This window comes from Lycorma delicatula, chromosome 4, assembly GCF_047948215.1.
Source record: "Lycorma delicatula isolate Av1 chromosome 4, ASM4794821v1, whole genome shotgun sequence".
NCBI lineage: Eukaryota > Metazoa > Arthropoda > Insecta > Hemiptera > Fulgoridae > Lycorma > Lycorma delicatula.
In genome coordinates this window covers 22,882,970-22,900,709 of record NC_134458.1, presented here as the reverse complement: position 1 = coordinate 22,900,709, position 17,740 = coordinate 22,882,970, and the positions used below count along the sequence as shown (strand labels likewise).

Genomic DNA, 17,740 nt, shown 5'->3' with positions numbered 1-17,740 from the left:
CCCATCGATGATCATCAAAAATAGAAGTAATGATTTTGGAAAAAGAGGATTTTAAAAAACCTGGCATGCTCAAGCAGACTATATTAAAGGACTGCAGACCAAATTTCCCAGCAGTATTAGCATCCAGACTTATTTTTAAAAATAATTTTTACATACCTCTACTACCATCTTGATGTGTGACAGCTTTAACCAAATGATTCTATAAATTGACTTTTTACAACTTTGGGAAGATCCAGATTTATTTTCCTGTGAAAATCGCATGTCAGACTCTAATGAAACATTCTTTTATGCAAAAATACAATAAGTATGTAAAACTTCAGCATTAAGCAGATACTCTCAACATGACAGTTTTTACGACAAGATCAAATGTGCCACAGTGTTGATTCCAGCAAGACGCTGCAGTCAGACTTCGCATTTAATCAACAACATTTTATAAATAAAATAAATTAGTTTTTTCCAAAACTAAGCAAATGAGTTTTAAAAAATGTCATATCTGCCAGACTAAAATTACTTGTTTAGTAATGCTGGACCTCAGTCGATGTTGCCTCCCAGTAGTGGTTGCATCATGACCATTTTTGACGTTTGTAATTTTTTGTGTATTCATTATTTCATATTTCATGAGTTCAGTACCAATTTATTTTTTTTAATTTGTTTATTTGTGCTAGGTTAAGTTTTACAAAGCCCGCCACCCAATTTAAAATTATCTCAGAAATTAAAAATATCTCAGAAACTTATTGACTTAAGACTTGAAAAAACCATTGTATTCTACATACAAATTACTACATAGTATGTTATGCACATCATTTTCCTATCTTGTTTAAGTATTCCCAAAAACTGGTTCTGAATCAGAGCATTTAGAATGCAAAAATTTAATTTTTTCACAAGTATTTCGCTGTGAACGGAAGGAACATCAGTTCTAATACTTATACCCCCCCTTCTTAACAGTTCGAGAGAGCCTATTTATGAGTTTGGAAGTCTGTTGTCCTCTTCCTTTATTTTTTTTTATAAAAGATTAAAAGTATGGGATTTTCCAAAATGTAGGGAATTTTTCAAAAAGGGAAGGTAATAAAAAATTCAGAAATTGTCTGAAGCCCCATAGAAGTGAAATAAACAGTAAAAGTTACATCATTGATATGAAACTGATAAGCTGGATTCTCTAGTTACAATGTGCCTGAAAAATTGTAAAATTGCATGTATCATTTCTTCTTTTAAGATCCTAGATCTTATACTTATAAACAATTAAAATTCCTAGAATTATATTTTTGTTTAGCCATTGAGTAAAGTTAATCTGGCAAAGTTCTCGAAATGTTGAAAAATGAATTAGGTCCAAATTAACCAGTAAGAGAATGTTTGAAATACATGGTGATGAAAATGTAAACTCGAAATAATAATGACATGTATTTAATGGTACATACTGAATTTATGTATTACAGAAAGTGAATGTAAAAATCTAAAATGGTCATGCAACCATTTAATTTTAGATCAGGTGATTTGATGTGGAATGATCTGCCTCCTAATGCCTTCTAATATATAAAATAATCCTGTTAACATGAATGTGTATTTGCATATAGGTGATTATTCATTATAAAAAGAACAGATTGACATTGAGAATAGATACTAATTTATTTATGTATGGATCATATTTCTGGAAATCATTTTATTTTCGTATCTCAGTAATTTTTGTTTGTTTGAGGAAGTGATCTTGGAAAAATTAGATAAACTTTTGTAAAATAATTACATGGGCATGAACTAGATTTATGGAATCTGTGTACGTGTATCAGTTCAGATATGTGCCAGTTGTTTTTTTTAAACTTAAACTTGTTTATTTAGAAAGCTGCTCTGCAGAAATGAGAAGGTAATATTTGTGTGAATAAGGTTTTGTTGCTTTTGATACATAATATTAAACTCTTTTCTTTTTTTTTTTTATTGTTTGAACTACTTTTAACTTCAGAATTGTAGGTTAGTTATGAGAAACTTTGAATAAAAGGGATGAATTTTTTAAAACTATTAACAAAAGAATATAAGATATTTCATGTTAAGACTTAAGATTTTGTTGTTGGTATTATGTTAAATTCAGGTTTTCCATTTTATTTATGTATGTTATGTACACATGCTTAAACGTTTTTGTTTTATGTGATCGTAAGAGTTTGCTACTTTAATAAAATGGATTTAAGGCTTGTGTATTATTTCTAGTAATCGTATTAAATAATTTTTACAAAGTAACGTGTAGTTTATGAAGTTAATATAGTAGAATAAGAGTGCTGTGCATTTTGTAATTTAAGTCTCTACCCTGCTCTCCCGTAAAACACAAATGTTTTGTTCCCTACTGTAGCTGTTGTCTATTAATGTTCTGTACACTCTCTGTTATTTGTTATAATTTCATGGTCCTGTCCTATAATGGGATAAGTAAATAACTTTTGTTCTTAATTCTTTTCGCTAAAATGTTATTGCTTATTATCTTTTTTAATCTGCTAGTTATTCAGACAGTGAAGTATGATTAATTTTTTACTTTTAATTATTTGTTGTACATTTGAACAATTTATGAAAAAAATATGTTATGGGTCGGGCTAGTTTAGTTGGATATTGTAATCAGGTTGATTGCCCGTTGTACATTGTACGTATTATGAGCAAATCTTCAGCGGACATAATAGCTGAACGTCGGGAAAAACAGAAAGTGTTTGGCGAGACTTTAGCCTCCTCTGTTTCAATTGATGGAATGGAGCCGAGTTTCTGGTTGACGACTAGTCCCCCGATACGTGCAGACCCGAGTACACCTTCATATCTCATCTCTCTTCTAGCGTCGTAAGTTGTTTTGTTATTAATAGATAGTATTTTTTCATTTCTATATGTAACAATGTTTTGTTCAGTCTTTTTTTATTTTTACAACTAAAATAGAATTTAGAATTTTTCATAGCCTTTTTATTTTATTGTGGTTTTTTTTCTTGATGTTATCGCCACATAATCTTCGTTTTTTATTTTCATCATTACCTTTTATTTTCATTTATTGAATTATGTGTTATTCATTGTTAGTTACAGTTTCACTCTTTTTTTTTTAAATTTTTTTTCTTTGCACTAATTTTGTTGTATTTGTTAGTTATCTGAGTCTGTTCTATTATCTTTATGAAAATGAGTTTTTTTTGTTGTATATTCTTGATTTCAAGATTTTTTTTCAGTACTAGTTTCATGTATGATTATGTGAGTGTTATTTTTATTATTTAATTTTACTTTATGTTGAAATTTATGTACGCATTTTTTTCATGTGTTTGTAATTAGACAAGGGTTTAAATTAAATTACAAATATTACTTTTATAGATAAAGTTTTAATTTATTGTAATTATATTTATTGTTAGTTGATTTAATTTAATATTTTTGGTATCATCGTATTTTTGGTTTTGGAATTTTTTATTTTCTTCATATAGTAGTTGCTGTATATTCTATAATTCAGAGTTTTTATTGACAGTAATTGTAATTGAAGTTTTAATAATCCTTTATTTATTGTTCTACTGGTTGGCCAAAAGTAACTTCCCAACTTTTTTTTAATGAAACAGTACAGATTAACTCAAAACTAATATTTTTATCTTTAAATTAAATTTCAGTCAAAACATGATTTACTCAATTATGTTTTGAAAATAATATCTTTTAAATGCTGATCTCTGAAGCATTCACAAATCTAGGTTCTTTTTACATATTTTACATAGTTGAAGTGAAAACCACTGTTTCTTCCAGTACTACCGCTATCTTATCTTGAATGTTGTTTTGTTGCTCTTCTAAATTTTGTGGTTTATTTACCTAAACCTTTTCTTTCGAATAGCCCCAAAGAAAAAAATCAGGAACCGTCAAATCTGGTGACCTTGGAGGCCAATGAAAATCTAAATTTCTCTAAATTATTCATTTCCAAATTTTGACCTAAGAGACTCCATTGTAGTTCTGCTGGTGTGAGCCACCGCTCCATCTTGCTGGAACCAGACCTGTTTGACATCATCTACAAGACCTGGGATGAAAAATTCCTCAAGCATTTGCTGATATCTATTGCTGTTCACTGTCACCGAAGCACCATTTAAAAAAAAAAAATACAGCCTGATGATTCTTTGTTGAGAAAGAGCACACCAGACCATAACTTTTTATGATTGTAAAGAACATTCATGTGTAACTTGGGGATCAGTAGTACCCCAAAAACAAGCATTTTATTTGTTGACATAGTCACTAAACTGGAAACAGGGTTCGTCACTCATCCACAAATTAGGCAAAAAGGAATTGTCAGAGTTGATAAACAGCTGGCAGTATTCCAGGCATAATGCATAATTGTTTGGGTCCATTTTTTGGGCTAATTGGATTTTGTAAGGAAACATTTTTAAATCCTTGTGCAATGGTGTTCAATTAGTGCCAGATTAAGTGGAATGTTTTCGTGTTGATATTCTGGCATTCTCCGATACACTGTTCCTTACAGACTCAATATTTTCATTATTTCTAGAAGATCTTGATCTTCCTGATCCGACTTCTCCTGTGATCCAGTCTATTCAGATTTCAAAACTCTTGTGTGGATGGCTGTGCCGAAAGGTGATTTTCTAGTTTTGTAAAACTTTCAAAATTTTAATTTTGTTTCTGAAACACTCCTCTGACTTTCCAAGTAAAATGTCACTTATTTTTATTATTTCTTGGAGGGTGTATTTTTACAAAATTAATCTTGTTTTTTATTTAACTTTAATCCGAAAGAAAAAAAATTATCTAAAAATAAAAAAATGGTAATTTTATTTCATAGAAAGTGATTTTTGGCCCGCTCGGTATAAGAGTTAGAACATAAAAAATTATTAATGTTATTAAAGATAACAGAGATTTTAGAATTGGGTGTGTTTTCAAGTAATGTGAAAGAAAAATTTGGCGTACTATATATCCTGCCAGTTTTACAATTATAAAAATCAGTTTGATTATTCCAGGTATTCTGTACTTTAAATGCGATTACTTCTGTTTTATTTTACTTATTTTTTCTCAAATTTTTACCATAAGTGTTAATTCAAAAACCTCCACTTAAAAGTAAAACATAAAATTTTAAGAAAAGAAATGAGACACGTAATCATATCATCTTTGTAAAAGAAAAAAACAAGAAAATTCAATAAATATTCTTTGATTAATTTTTGTCTACAGTGAGGTGATTTTGTAACAGATTGCAATTTCTTATGTGATATATGTTATCACATAACAAATGAAGATCTTAAATATCTGTTTACACTTTGAGAATAGCTTTCTGTGGACTAAACTTAATTCATTAAGATTCAAAAATCTATTTTGCATACTTAGGTAAACCTCATTTCTCATGATTGTGAGACACTGCAATTTGATGTAAATAAAAAAAAAAATGTTTGTCGTTAAAAAATGAGAAAAAGTGATATAAATTTATTTTAAATGAAGATTAAAGCCCAAGCAAAAAGCTTAGGGCAAGCTTTAATAAAATATTGATTTTATTGGATGTATCGTAATACATTAATGAAACATATTTCTGCAATTTTTTGATAGATATAAATTATTTTTTATTGTATAGTTGTAGTTGTGTGTTTCACAATATATCATCTATGTGTTTTTAGGATATGTTTTATTTTCTTTACATTACAGATATAACTGTTATAATTTTTTTTAGAAATAATTAAAGCCATTACAGCTTCTTTTCTCTTTAAATTCAATTTTTCATTGAAATTTTGGAATAAAGTAGCCTACTGAAGCTACAATCAGTTATTTTCTACATTTACAATAGAACTTCGGCATTAGTGAAAAATAAACTAAGATTTGTTTAATTTTCTATTATCATTGTTATTAAGTCTCCTGAAATTTTACAAACCATATTACATTATATTACTGTAGAAGTTGTCTCATTTTAAAGAGAATTGATATCATTGCTTGTTGGAAGATTTTTTAACTTTTAGTTGCAGTAAGGTCTGTGGTAGTATAATCTTAAACATTGTTTTTGATTATATTGCGATAAACATTTAATATGCTATTAATTTATAGTTTAGTTTTTAATAAATTCACATTTATGTTGTGTATGAAGAGAATTTCTTTCTTTTATGAGTAAGCATAATGGTTAATTGCACTGCATGTTTTGTTAGGGTGGCTCTTTTGTATTGTTATATATTCATTTAAGAGCTGAGTTTGAGCTTCTTTAGTGAAATATTATTTTACCATCATTGGATTTTTTTTGTCATTTAGGGACGGTCTGCAGTTAGTGGGTAGTGATAACTGCACTTTTACCTTAGAACAAAAGAAACTTGGCGTAGATGATTTCTCAAAAATACCAAATGGTGTCAATGGAGTAGAAGATAGGATGTCAGTGGTATGGGAAAAGGGTGTAGAAGCAGGGATAATTGATCCTCCTCGATTTGTTGCAATAACTAGTACTAATGCTGCAAAAATATTTAACATATATCCAAAGAAGGTATGTACTATTTATTATCTTTTTAAACAATTCTCTTTTTTATTAATCTACTTTTAAATTCATATTTTATTTATTTGTTTGGGGCTGAGATTCTAATAAATAGTTCCTTTCTAGCTGAGATCTTTTCTTTATTTTTCTTGTTGAAATATTATTTACTCTAGTCATATAACACTATTTATGATAGAAAAATGAGGGGGGGAATGACGACTGTAATATCAAACAAAATGTGAATGCAGATTTTGTTGAGCATGTGCTTATGTGTCCAATGCCATTCATAAACACCAATCTGAATTATAATATTTTGTTATTGTATGACAGTTCCTCTGATAGAAATCAGCACTTGACAGCTTTTATAGTTATTGCAGCTAATTATTATTTACATTATTATTTATCCTGCTTCTTATTTAAAAATTGTAATTGATTTTATAAAGCAGTTGATTTGTACTATTATCTTAAAAAAATCCTCAAATTTGTGTTGCAAAAATTTTGATATTTCCAGTGGGGAAAAATGTTTATTATTTTTGAAAGCTAAATAAGTATTAAAAGAAATATTTAAGTGTTAAGTTCATATTTCATTTTCATTAATGTTTCTTCTTACCAAGTAATAAGGGTTTAATTTTAATATGATTATTTTTATTACATGGAGAAAATGACAGAGAAATACTGCCTTGTAAGCAAAATGAAATACCTTATGGTATAATTCAAGCTAACTAAATTTAGGTATTGAAGAATAATCTATAAATAACTATGAAAGAGATTAGCAATAAATTTATAAAACTGAACTTTTCCAAAAAAAATAAGTTTTTGAAAAGAGTAATGATAAAGAGATAGTATTAACAATTTTGGAATGAGGGATATGAATCTGCATCCAGGAAAGTACTTCAACCAGCCAAGTGGCCACAGACTCATCCTTGCCATCATTTTTCCGTCTAAGATTTATAATTCAGCTGTTTACTATTTGTCATAATTTTACAACATAAGCGCTTTTATATAATTTATAATATATTATTCTGTAGTATTAGGATTGAATTTCTTTTTTAGCTTTACAAAATCATTTTAAAAAAAAAATTATTTATTTCAGCTGTGATAATACTAATTTAATATACTATGAAATTGTAGGGTGTTACTGTTGTTCATATTGTTTCATACTGCAAATTTTAATTTTAGGGTTTTGTGCTACTGGGTATACCCATCTAACGTGCACATTATCTTTTTGTAAAGAGATGACAAAAAATAAATTTAAGTCAACTTTTGGTACAAAAAGGTCGATTTTTTTCTTACAACTGTATCCGCAGATTTCATTGTTTAAAATGTTCATACAGTTTCATTACATCTTTGGTATTTATTTGGATGTATTAATTTATTATAAAAATAATTTTATTTGAAATATCAATGAAAATCTTATGGCTGCAAAGGTATAATAATTACTGGGTATTAAATGATGGGCAGAGTTATGCTATGTTAAGCTAATTTGCATTCATATAAAAAACTAATTAAACTTGTAGTAATAGTAGTAATAATAATAATAATAATAATAAATAATAAAATCTGTATGCTTTTTTTGAAGTCTTTTATTTATCAACGCTGTACTTCTATTGTTTTTCCAGGGAGTGATTGCTGTTGGTTCAGATGCAGATATTGTTGTATGGAATCCAAAGAAAACACGCACAATATCTGCTAAAACCCACCATCAAGCTACTGATTTCAATATTTTTGAGGTAATTACTTAATCTTGAATACTGTACTATAAACAAAATCGGGGATGTCAGTGTCAGTTAATATGATCAAAATATCATAATAATCCATATATATAATCCATTGCTATAGTGCTGATTTTCTTTAAAGGAAAAGATTGATTTTATGGAATCGTGTATCTGAGGTAAATGAATAGTTTTATCTGTATGACCTGAAATTATGCTTGTTTACCATGCAGTAAATGAGAAAGTTATATTTTATTTGTCAGTGCAGGTAAAGAGTATAATTTTAAAGAAAAGATATCAGGAAAATTGATATCATCAACCTGCAATTATTGGTTAGCAAATACTGTACTCCCTCTGCTTTTTTTTTTATACTATTCTTATTCTGTGGTTCTTAGAATACTTGACACACTAACTCGTCTAATATGCTAGTGAAGACACGAGTTGAATTTTTTCTTAACATATGGAAGCTGTTAATGATGTATTTCACATTCCACTCACAAAGTACTATGAACTGTGTTTAGTAATTTTCAATGTAATTCGTTGTTTTACAAGTAATTGCTGTGCTCATTGGATAATGTTTCATTGTTAATTGTTAATATTGTAAACTACAGGGTGTCCCATATAAAACGCAACCCAACCTTATATTGGTAGATATTGAAATAATAAAAAGGCATGTGTAAATGTAAATGTAATTTTTATTATTACCATCCATTACCTTACATTTAGAGTAAATGTTGGAAGTGGCCGCCATCTTCTTGAATACAACCTTCAATTCTTTTTACAGCATTTCTTGCAACTTTTTTCAAAGTTTGTGGCTGGATATTTAATACAGCTTGTTCAATATTGACTTTCAAGTGTTCGTGGTTTGTTGCTGTAGGCTTTTTCTTTGAGGTAACCCTATAGAAAAAAATCCGCCGCAGTCAAATCTGGAGATCTTGGTGGCCACAACCCTCGACCGATAACACCATTACCAAAGAATTCCTCAACGAAATCAGAAGTTGAACCTGTGTAGTGCGATGTCGCACCGTCATGTTGTAGCCAGCAGTGTCTGTCTTCCTCTTCCAAGAGTGCAATGAATTGAAATAAAATATCCTGATATCGTTCTGCATTAATGGTGTACTCAAAAAAAAATAGGACCGATTATTTTCTTCCACGATATCGCACACCACATGCCCAACTTCTGCGGGTGTAATCGTTTTTCGTGATAAAAGTGGGGATTTTCAGCACTCCAAATTCTACTGTTTTGGCTGTTTACGTAGCCATCCAAATGAAACCGTGTTTCATCTGTGAAAAATAACGAATCCATAACGGTAATCCCTTGTGCAGAAATTGACGGAACCATTGACAATATTGTAGCCGTTTTTCTTTGTCGGGCTCAAGAAGTTGATGAACCGTTTGAATGCGATAAGGTCGTAATTGTAATAGTTTGGTCGCACGATGAACAGTTGATTTAGACAAATTAATTTCAGCAGACAAACGTCTGATCGATTTATTTGGCGAGGCGAGTAATCGATCTTTGATTTCAGCGACTGTATCTGTATTCAACACTGACGCAGATCTTTTGTGTTCCTTGTTATTAACAGAACCAGTCTCTCTAAATTTTGCAACTAACCTTAATACTGATGTTTTGTTATGAGCTGGTTTATCTGGGTACTTATGGCAAAACAAATCTTGCACGCAACCACTGATTTCGTACTGAAGTACGACTCGACAATGAAAACACGTTCATCTAGCGAAAACACCATCTTGTCTCTAGCAATACACTGAACGTTATGATTGCATTGTTGTTACTATCGGTAGTGTTCTACTGCGTCGCCGCGATGTTCAGATGTTGGACGAGTCCATTTCAGTAACGAGTAGGGGAGTAAGCTTGACTTTTGAAATTTCATGGATGAGTGATTATGAGTTGCGTTTTATATGGGACACCCTGTATACAGACCTCTTAGTAATGAAAATTTCTCTGTACTGAAAGAACTGGTTGGTCCCTTCTCAATTCATATTCCACTCAGTATACCTTAAGCACTCTATTAAGAAAAAAATTAATAAAAAATCAGAATTAATCAGGCATTAGAAGAGGGAAATAAACCAGTTGATATTTACTGTAATTTTAATTTGGCTCCTCTACATCAGGAACAGTATGACAGCAGAGAAAATTTATGAAGGTGCACCATGAGAGAAACAATAATTGTAAAAAAATTAAATACCAGTTTTACAGTTACCTATTTAAAACAGATTTTCAGTGGTTTCAATAGCAATGAAATTTACTTTTTCCAGTTAACAACCTGATTTTGAAAATTGAAATGGAATTTTTTGTCAAAAATTTGAGTATAGATACTTTTAAAGTTATTGACAGTTACTGCATAAATTTAAATGATACATCAACTTCACATAAGAAAAATTATTAATGTTGAAGCAAAAGATGTAGATGTTAATCTTATTAGTGCTTGGCTTGAGAATGAGTGGTATAAAAATATATATGTTTTACGGAAGCAAACTTTTATTTAAACATACAAGGACTTGTGCAAATTAAAATTGTCTTTTTACCCGTCAACACAAGTGTACTGCAATTGATGGACCTGAGTTACATCAAATATCTTAAAGGTTATTGTAGTAAAAAATATACTGCTTCATCTCATTCAAGAAAAAGAAAATTACGAAATTTCACTTTACCTGTACTGCGCCATCTGCATTCTTCAAAAATCTTGGGTCTGGTTACAGTTAAAACAATGAAATACTTATTTCAGCATAATGGTCTTATTACACAGAAAACGGTTATTGAGGAAAGTGATGATCTACTGCTCAGTGAATGGGCCTGTTTAAAACTAACACAGCTATAAATCTTATGTGCTATGTTGTAAACAGAATTTTTTTTATGTTAGAAATGCCACGTGGTATGAGACTGTTGTCATCTTCAAGTCATTAGTTAGGATAAAACATTGTTTAATAAATTACATGCTTACTGACATTAATTATGTTTTTTTTCTTATACTACATAAAATTCTCTTTCATTAGATAATAAACAGTATGGTTAGACATGTTGACATTCCCAACTTATGAGTAATCAAAATTTGAATAACGTACTTTGGTATATAATGTACATTGGTGTTTGATTTTATTAAAAAAATTATTAGTAAAATTGTGTTTTACTATTATTAGATAGAGAGTATGTACATCTTCAAGCAAGTATAATTTTGTTTTTATATTTTTAAACTTGATTTTTTTATTTTTGTACGTGATTTTATTATTAATATTTTGAAAATAATTATTTAATTTTGTTAAACCACCTAGAACATTAAAAATTCATCTGTAACAAATATGTTTCCATTTTTCATTCCAAACCGTGTTTTAGGCAGCTGTCCATAATAATTTTTATTTCAGTAATGTATAGCAGCTATAGTACAATTTCTTTAATCTTTTTAAATAGAAATATCAAATTAAAAGAATTGATTATTTTAAAATAACTCAATTAAAATGTGATTAAATGACATTAACTTTAAATTAGGAATTTATGACCAGTTGTGCTATATGTTGCAAAACTATACTGGAGTTGTACAGCTGAACTAGTATAATTAAAGGAAGAGCAGGAAATAATTTAATGATGGCCTGCAATGCAGGACATGAGAGCTGACGGGACGATCGCCCTCAAACAAATTGGAGCCTACAGGCTGAACGCCATGACCTGCATTAACATACAAACTAAATACTTAAAATATGAATAAAATAAAGTTATTAGTACGTTTTTATGCAAATTATTTTTAAGATTTGGCCAAAAATAATCAAGATTATTAAAAGTACACCAAAAATTGTTTATCCGATCGGAAGAAGCTGTGAATACAAGACTATTCATTGAATTTCTCTGAATAATTGTACTAGGTTAAAACTTTATTCTGAGAAGTTACTGTGTTAAAGATATAAAATATGTTTTTGGATATAATAGGCCATTCTATGATGTCCTTGTATCACTTAGTAAGTTATAACAGGTTGTTCTTGACGTTTTGAAGCATTGATTATGGTAACAGTTTTTCTACATTATTTGACCTTTTTCTCTGTTGATTTCTTGCTAGGCTGGGTTTACTCATGGACTTAATGCCATAAAGAACAACTTGGTGTTCATCAGTAATTTGTTATTTTCTTCACTATGAATTAACTAGTTTTATAGTGAGTATACATGTTCAGTGTATTTGTTAATTTTTAATCTCTGTTTTGCAGGGTATGGTTTGCCATGGAGTGCCTGAGTATGTGATAGTAAATGGAAGAGTCTGTGTAGATGAAGGTGAATTGAAAGCTGTACAAGGATTTGGAAGTTTCGTTCCAACTCCTACATTTTCTCCATTTGTTTATGGTAGTGCTGAGCAGGTATGAATGAACTGATGAACTGCTGAGTGAATTCACTTGTTTATTTGAGTTTGCTTTAATCATTGTTTTTAGAATAGTGTAATAAGCCTATTGAATATTCATTTAAGAGTAATGTTTTAATTTTTCATCTGTAGAAACTACTGTTTGGTTTACTATTCAGTATTATTTACTGCTATGCAGTTGTTACTGTTAACTAGTTTTAAAAAAAAACAATTTTATTTTTGGTGGAGCGGACATTTTTTTATCATTTACAATTGAATAGTGGTAATCATTTATTTCCATGTTTTTAGAAATTAAAAATTGTTTTTTCTTTGTGCATTTTTCCTTAATGTAGTTAGATATGGTTGAATCAGTGTCATTTTCTAATATTTAACTCTTTATATTTATCTCTTTCATTTTCCCAGTTGTTTGTTGCTTGCACTCTTTTGACTTCGTGTTTAATTTATTTACTTTCTTAATCCTGTGAAGTAAATCCTTTCATCTTTCCTTGTCGTGCTGTTTGCTTTTGTAATTTTCTCTGTTTTACTGTTGGATTTCCTTTTATGAGTCAGAAAATTGTTTTCTGATGTTACAATCAAATATGAATTACTATTTTGTTAGCGTTTGATTTTTCTATTCTCTTTTCTGTAAAAGTATTATGCTACTAATATAATAATGGAAAAAATAAATTTGTTGCATTTAAAAATTTTATAATTTTACTTTTTTCTCTTATTTTTTAAATTCTTATTACATAATTGCTTATTTTAATTAAAATAAAGTGATTTTATGTCCAGTTATATTTATGAAATCCTTTTATATATCTTTTCATTTGTCTAACGGTAATCATCATGCTCTTTAATAGGCAGTTAAAGACAAGTTCTATTATAAGCAAGTTTTTCATTAAAATACGTACTATTTTTACTTTCCCATGTAAATAGCAGCTATAGTGAAGCTATAGCTGTATAGAAGGAAAAGTATAGTGATCGGTCAAAATTGGGCATATCTGATTTTCACTGAATCTTAATAAACTGACCCCTAAGAATCCCAGAAAACTGAAAAATGTTGTAGAAATTTCCATAACAAAATGTGCATACGTATGCATGCATGTTGGCATTTAAATTGCCTTATATCTTCAGAACTACTTGACCGATTTTCACCAAAATTGGCTATAATATTTCTATAGTAGGGGCATTGATGCGATTAAATTTTCAATTCAAAAGGGGGGGATACAGGGGGAAAAACAGATTCGTCTCCAGATTTTGCATAATTAAGGTTATGTATTTTTTTGATAATTTTGAGAATATTAATAATAAAGTAAACAACTTCTGTAAAAAAAAGTTTGCTAAATTTCACCCCCAACCCTAAAAATGGTTTTTTGTGTTGGCCTGTAAATCACCTCATATCTCAGAACTATTCAACGGATTTTGACCAAACTTGGTCAGATTACTTCTACATATGAGGCATTGGTGCTACTGAATTTTCAGTTCAAGAGGTCATCGGGTGGAGTATACAGGGGAGAATAACAAAATCATCTCCAGATTTTGCATAATTGTTATATATTTTTTAAATAATTTTATGAATAAGTTAACAACTTTTGTAAAAAAAATTTTTTGCTAAATTTCACCTTCATCCCTAAAAATGGTTTAAATTTTGAAAAGTTATAGAAGACAGTACAAGGGATGATTTTCATTGTATCTTTTAAAATATTTTTGTGAACAATTATAAAAAATCTTTTGCGTAAAAATTTTTTGCTAAATTGCACTCCTACTCCAAAAAAATAGTAATAATTTTTAAATGTAGAAGGCAGTACAGTGGGTGTTTTTCGTTGCAGTTTTTTCTGTATCCACAAATTTGTTCCCCATCAAAATGGGATCTTAACCCAGCCACCCCTCTTATACATCCCGCATCCCACTAAGTGGCCGGACTACTGCTGTAGTCATCTGCTATGTTTGACATCACAAGTGAGTAGTAAAATTAAATAAATGTATAATATTTAAAGTGGCCACTAGCACTGCCACTCCCATGCGAATGAAATACGGCATGTGCACCTTTTTTAGTTAGAATCATTGAATTAAATAAACAAAAAATATTGTATTTAAATAAAATGATAAATATTTTTAATTAAGTTGTGTGTTTAAGCCGTGCATCAGAAAATGGGGAAGTCCAACCGTGTTGAAGTTTTTTTTTTTTTTTTGTTAATTTTTACGTTCAGAAATATTATTAATACTATTCATAGTTATTAAACATCATATTTATTGAGCTTAAACTATCCTGAAAATTAAAGTAACTTTTAAAGTAAATCATAAAATAGGAACACTAGTAAACATGTTTTTCAGCATCCATGTACTAAATATAAAAGAACATGTAAAAATACAAAAGAAACAAAACAACAAACCAGAAATGGTCATAGGTTTTCCTGAATCATTGCACTGTGCAGGTATGTTCTTTCTGTCAACAATGTCAGTATGTGGATGAAACTTCATAAGTTTTAATGGCTCTTTCCACTGCCTAGACTCAATCTTAGTATCAATGATTCTCTCTATTATTGTAGCAAGACTTGGTGCAATTGTAGTAAGAAACTGCTCCACGTTAACTTTAGATAATGAAGGAGTAGCAGCAGCTGCCTCTGCATAAGTAGTTGTTGGTCAAGGTATTCTTTGATTGACAATTTTCTTCGCTTCAGGATAGCTTACCTTTTGAAGCGTTTTAACCTCCTGAATGACCGTTTCCAATTTATACACCGAGCAGTTCCTTGATCGGCAGTTGTGTTACCCTTTGCAGTTAATGCAGATTGGGGGATCTTTACATGGGTCACTCATGTGTTTTCATTCCACACACGCAGATCCCTGGTGCTTCACATCTGATTGCAGTGTATCCAAAACGTTGAAACTTAAAACATTGCATGGGTTCAGGATGAATGTGCATACATCAAGCAAATGTGTGCCAGCTCATACTTTTTCAGGAAGATTGTGTCTGTTGCAATTAAAAAGTTACACATTTTTCTTATTAAACTTAAAGAAAAAAATGTTTTAAAATCTGCAGATGACACAAATGAGTTAATTATGGTTTTAATAAATCTCTGTTGAGGTGCTACATTCACGTATAATATAATTTATTTATCTTTTGTTTTGTCTGTTTTATGGCATAGTTTAAAAAGATAGTTTTATCACCATTTTGGAATCTTACACTTGATTAACAAAATCAGTATTTATGTATTTTATGCATTTTAGTAAACTTTACATTAGTGCGTCAATACGCGGGTTATTTTTTTGCAAGGTCCGATCAGTCACGAAATTAAAACCACAGTGAAAATAAAAAATTTTTTATTTGTAACAAGTACTTGCACAGTTACGCTATTTCTCTACATAGTTGCCACTCCGATTTAGACATTTGTCATAGCGTGGTACCAACTTTCCAATACCCTCGTCATAGAACGGAGCCGCCTGTGTTTTCAGCCATGTTTATACGCTGGTCTGCAGCTCTATGTCTGTGTCAAAATGTTGTCCTCCTAGCCAGCATTTCATGTGAGCAAAGAGGTGAAAATCGAATGGAGCCAAGTCTGGGCTGTATGGTGGGTGATCAAACACTTCCCAACAAAAATGCTGCAGGAGCTTCTTTGTTACAGCTGCAATGTGCGGCCGAGCATTGTCATGGAGAAAGACAATGCCTGATTACAACATTCCTTTTCACTTATTCTGAATTTCCCTTGGTAGACGTTGAAGAGTCACGCAGTATGAGGCTCCAGTGATGGTCGTGCCACATTCCATGAATTCCACCAAGAGAACTCCATTCCGGTCCCAGAACACAGCCATACACTTTCTGTTGGAGAAGGTTTGCTTGAACTTCTTTGGTTTACTGGGAGAATGAGAATGCATCCACTGTTGGGATTGTTCTTTTGTTTCTTCAGTTTCAAAATGGACCCATGTCTCGTCCCCTGTGACAATTTTGTTCAAAAATCTTTTCCTTCATTGCGGTAGCGCTGGAGAAACGTTAGGGAGGCGTCCATTCTCATTGTTTTGCGGTGGTCGGACAGCATCTTGGGAACCTATCTCGCATACAGTTTGCGGTACTGAAGTCTCTCACTCACAGTAGTGTAGAGAGCTGACCTTGAAATTTCAGGAAACGAATCGCTCAATACAGAAATTGTGAACCGTCGATTTTCTCGAATTGCCTCATCCACTCGCTCAACAGATCATCGGTTTGTTGTCACTCATTGAAGTTTCACTGTACACATTACTTATTCGTCAATGAATTTCAGCTGCATTACACCCCTCAGTCTGAAGAAATTGAATTATCGTACGCACTTCACACTTGGCGAGAGATGCTATTGTACTAGCTGCGTGTTCAGAACTAAACGAAGTGACACGGCGTGATTGAAGGCCATACTAGAGATGCTGCGCAGCGCATATGCGCAAAGGTTCATCTGATTTCTGTGCGGGTTTTGATTTCGCGACTGATCGGACCTTGAAAAAAAATAATCCTCGTACAATCACAATAGCTTACAGCATTATTATATAATGATTATTATAAAATTTTAATTTTGGCCATTTTGAGGTAATCGCAGCTATTCTTGAATTTTTGTAATCTGATGATGCTTAATCGGAATCCAAAATCAAACTCTGAGACAAAATGTTCACACACATACATATTGAATTCAGTAGTGAGCCATTCATTTGTTGAAATTACAAAAGAATTTGCAATAATTCCTAAATTATTACGATAAAATAATTAGAAAAGATAGCACATATAATTCTCCAGATTGCTGATTAGTACTGATAATGTTATTATCCTATTTTTTAAATATTAAAAAAAAAAAATGGGTTGATATGATTTTCCCCCTTCAAAAGGATTTTTTTAACTGGTTTTAGAACAGTGGACTGTATTTGGGAGGTGCAGCAGTAATTTTTAATTAATATAACTTGAATCTATTAACTTAAGAAGATATTCTAGTAATATGGAATATATAAAATAGGTGGTTAGATGCAGAAAGCCTTGCTGATTCACTGCCCTATTATATACCTGGACCCGGTCAGTGTTAATGCATCTTGTGATCGTTTTGTGATTAATTTTGCTGTGGTTTAATATAGAATGTGTTAGGCCCCAGGTGAGATGATAAAACTATCTTGATACCTAGGTCTGATGCAGTCTCTTTGTGGGTTTATCACCCCCATTCTTCTCCTCTCATTCTTTATTTTTCTTCAGATGAAGGTTTTTTCTTTTTCTTTATTCCTTATTTCTTGGATGAGAGTACCGCAGGAGTAAAGTGAGAACTATATTTTTA

General features: G+C 30.7%; 1 protein-coding gene across 5 annotated transcripts in view; it reads left to right on the top strand.

Moving 5' to 3' along the window:
* Window positions 1-17,740, top strand: part of CRMP (Collapsin Response Mediator Protein) — a 102,954-nt gene that overhangs the window by 53,742 nt on the left and 31,472 nt on the right. For 4 of the 5 annotated variants that reach the window (XR_012756043.1, XM_075362509.1, XM_075362510.1 and 1 more), the window contains exons 10-12: window positions 6,199-6,424; window positions 8,032-8,142; window positions 12,334-12,480. Coding sequence is in view for 4 of the 5 variants with exons in the window: in XM_075362509.1 (XP_075218624.1) it covers window positions 6,199-6,424; window positions 8,032-8,142; window positions 12,334-12,480 (484 nt within the window). In the remaining variant the exon portion in view is untranslated. Of the gene's footprint in view, window positions 1-2,593; window positions 2,803-6,198; window positions 6,425-8,031; window positions 8,143-12,333; window positions 12,481-17,740 lie in introns of all 5 variants that reach the window. The other variant, XM_075362511.1, reaches the window with a different exon arrangement.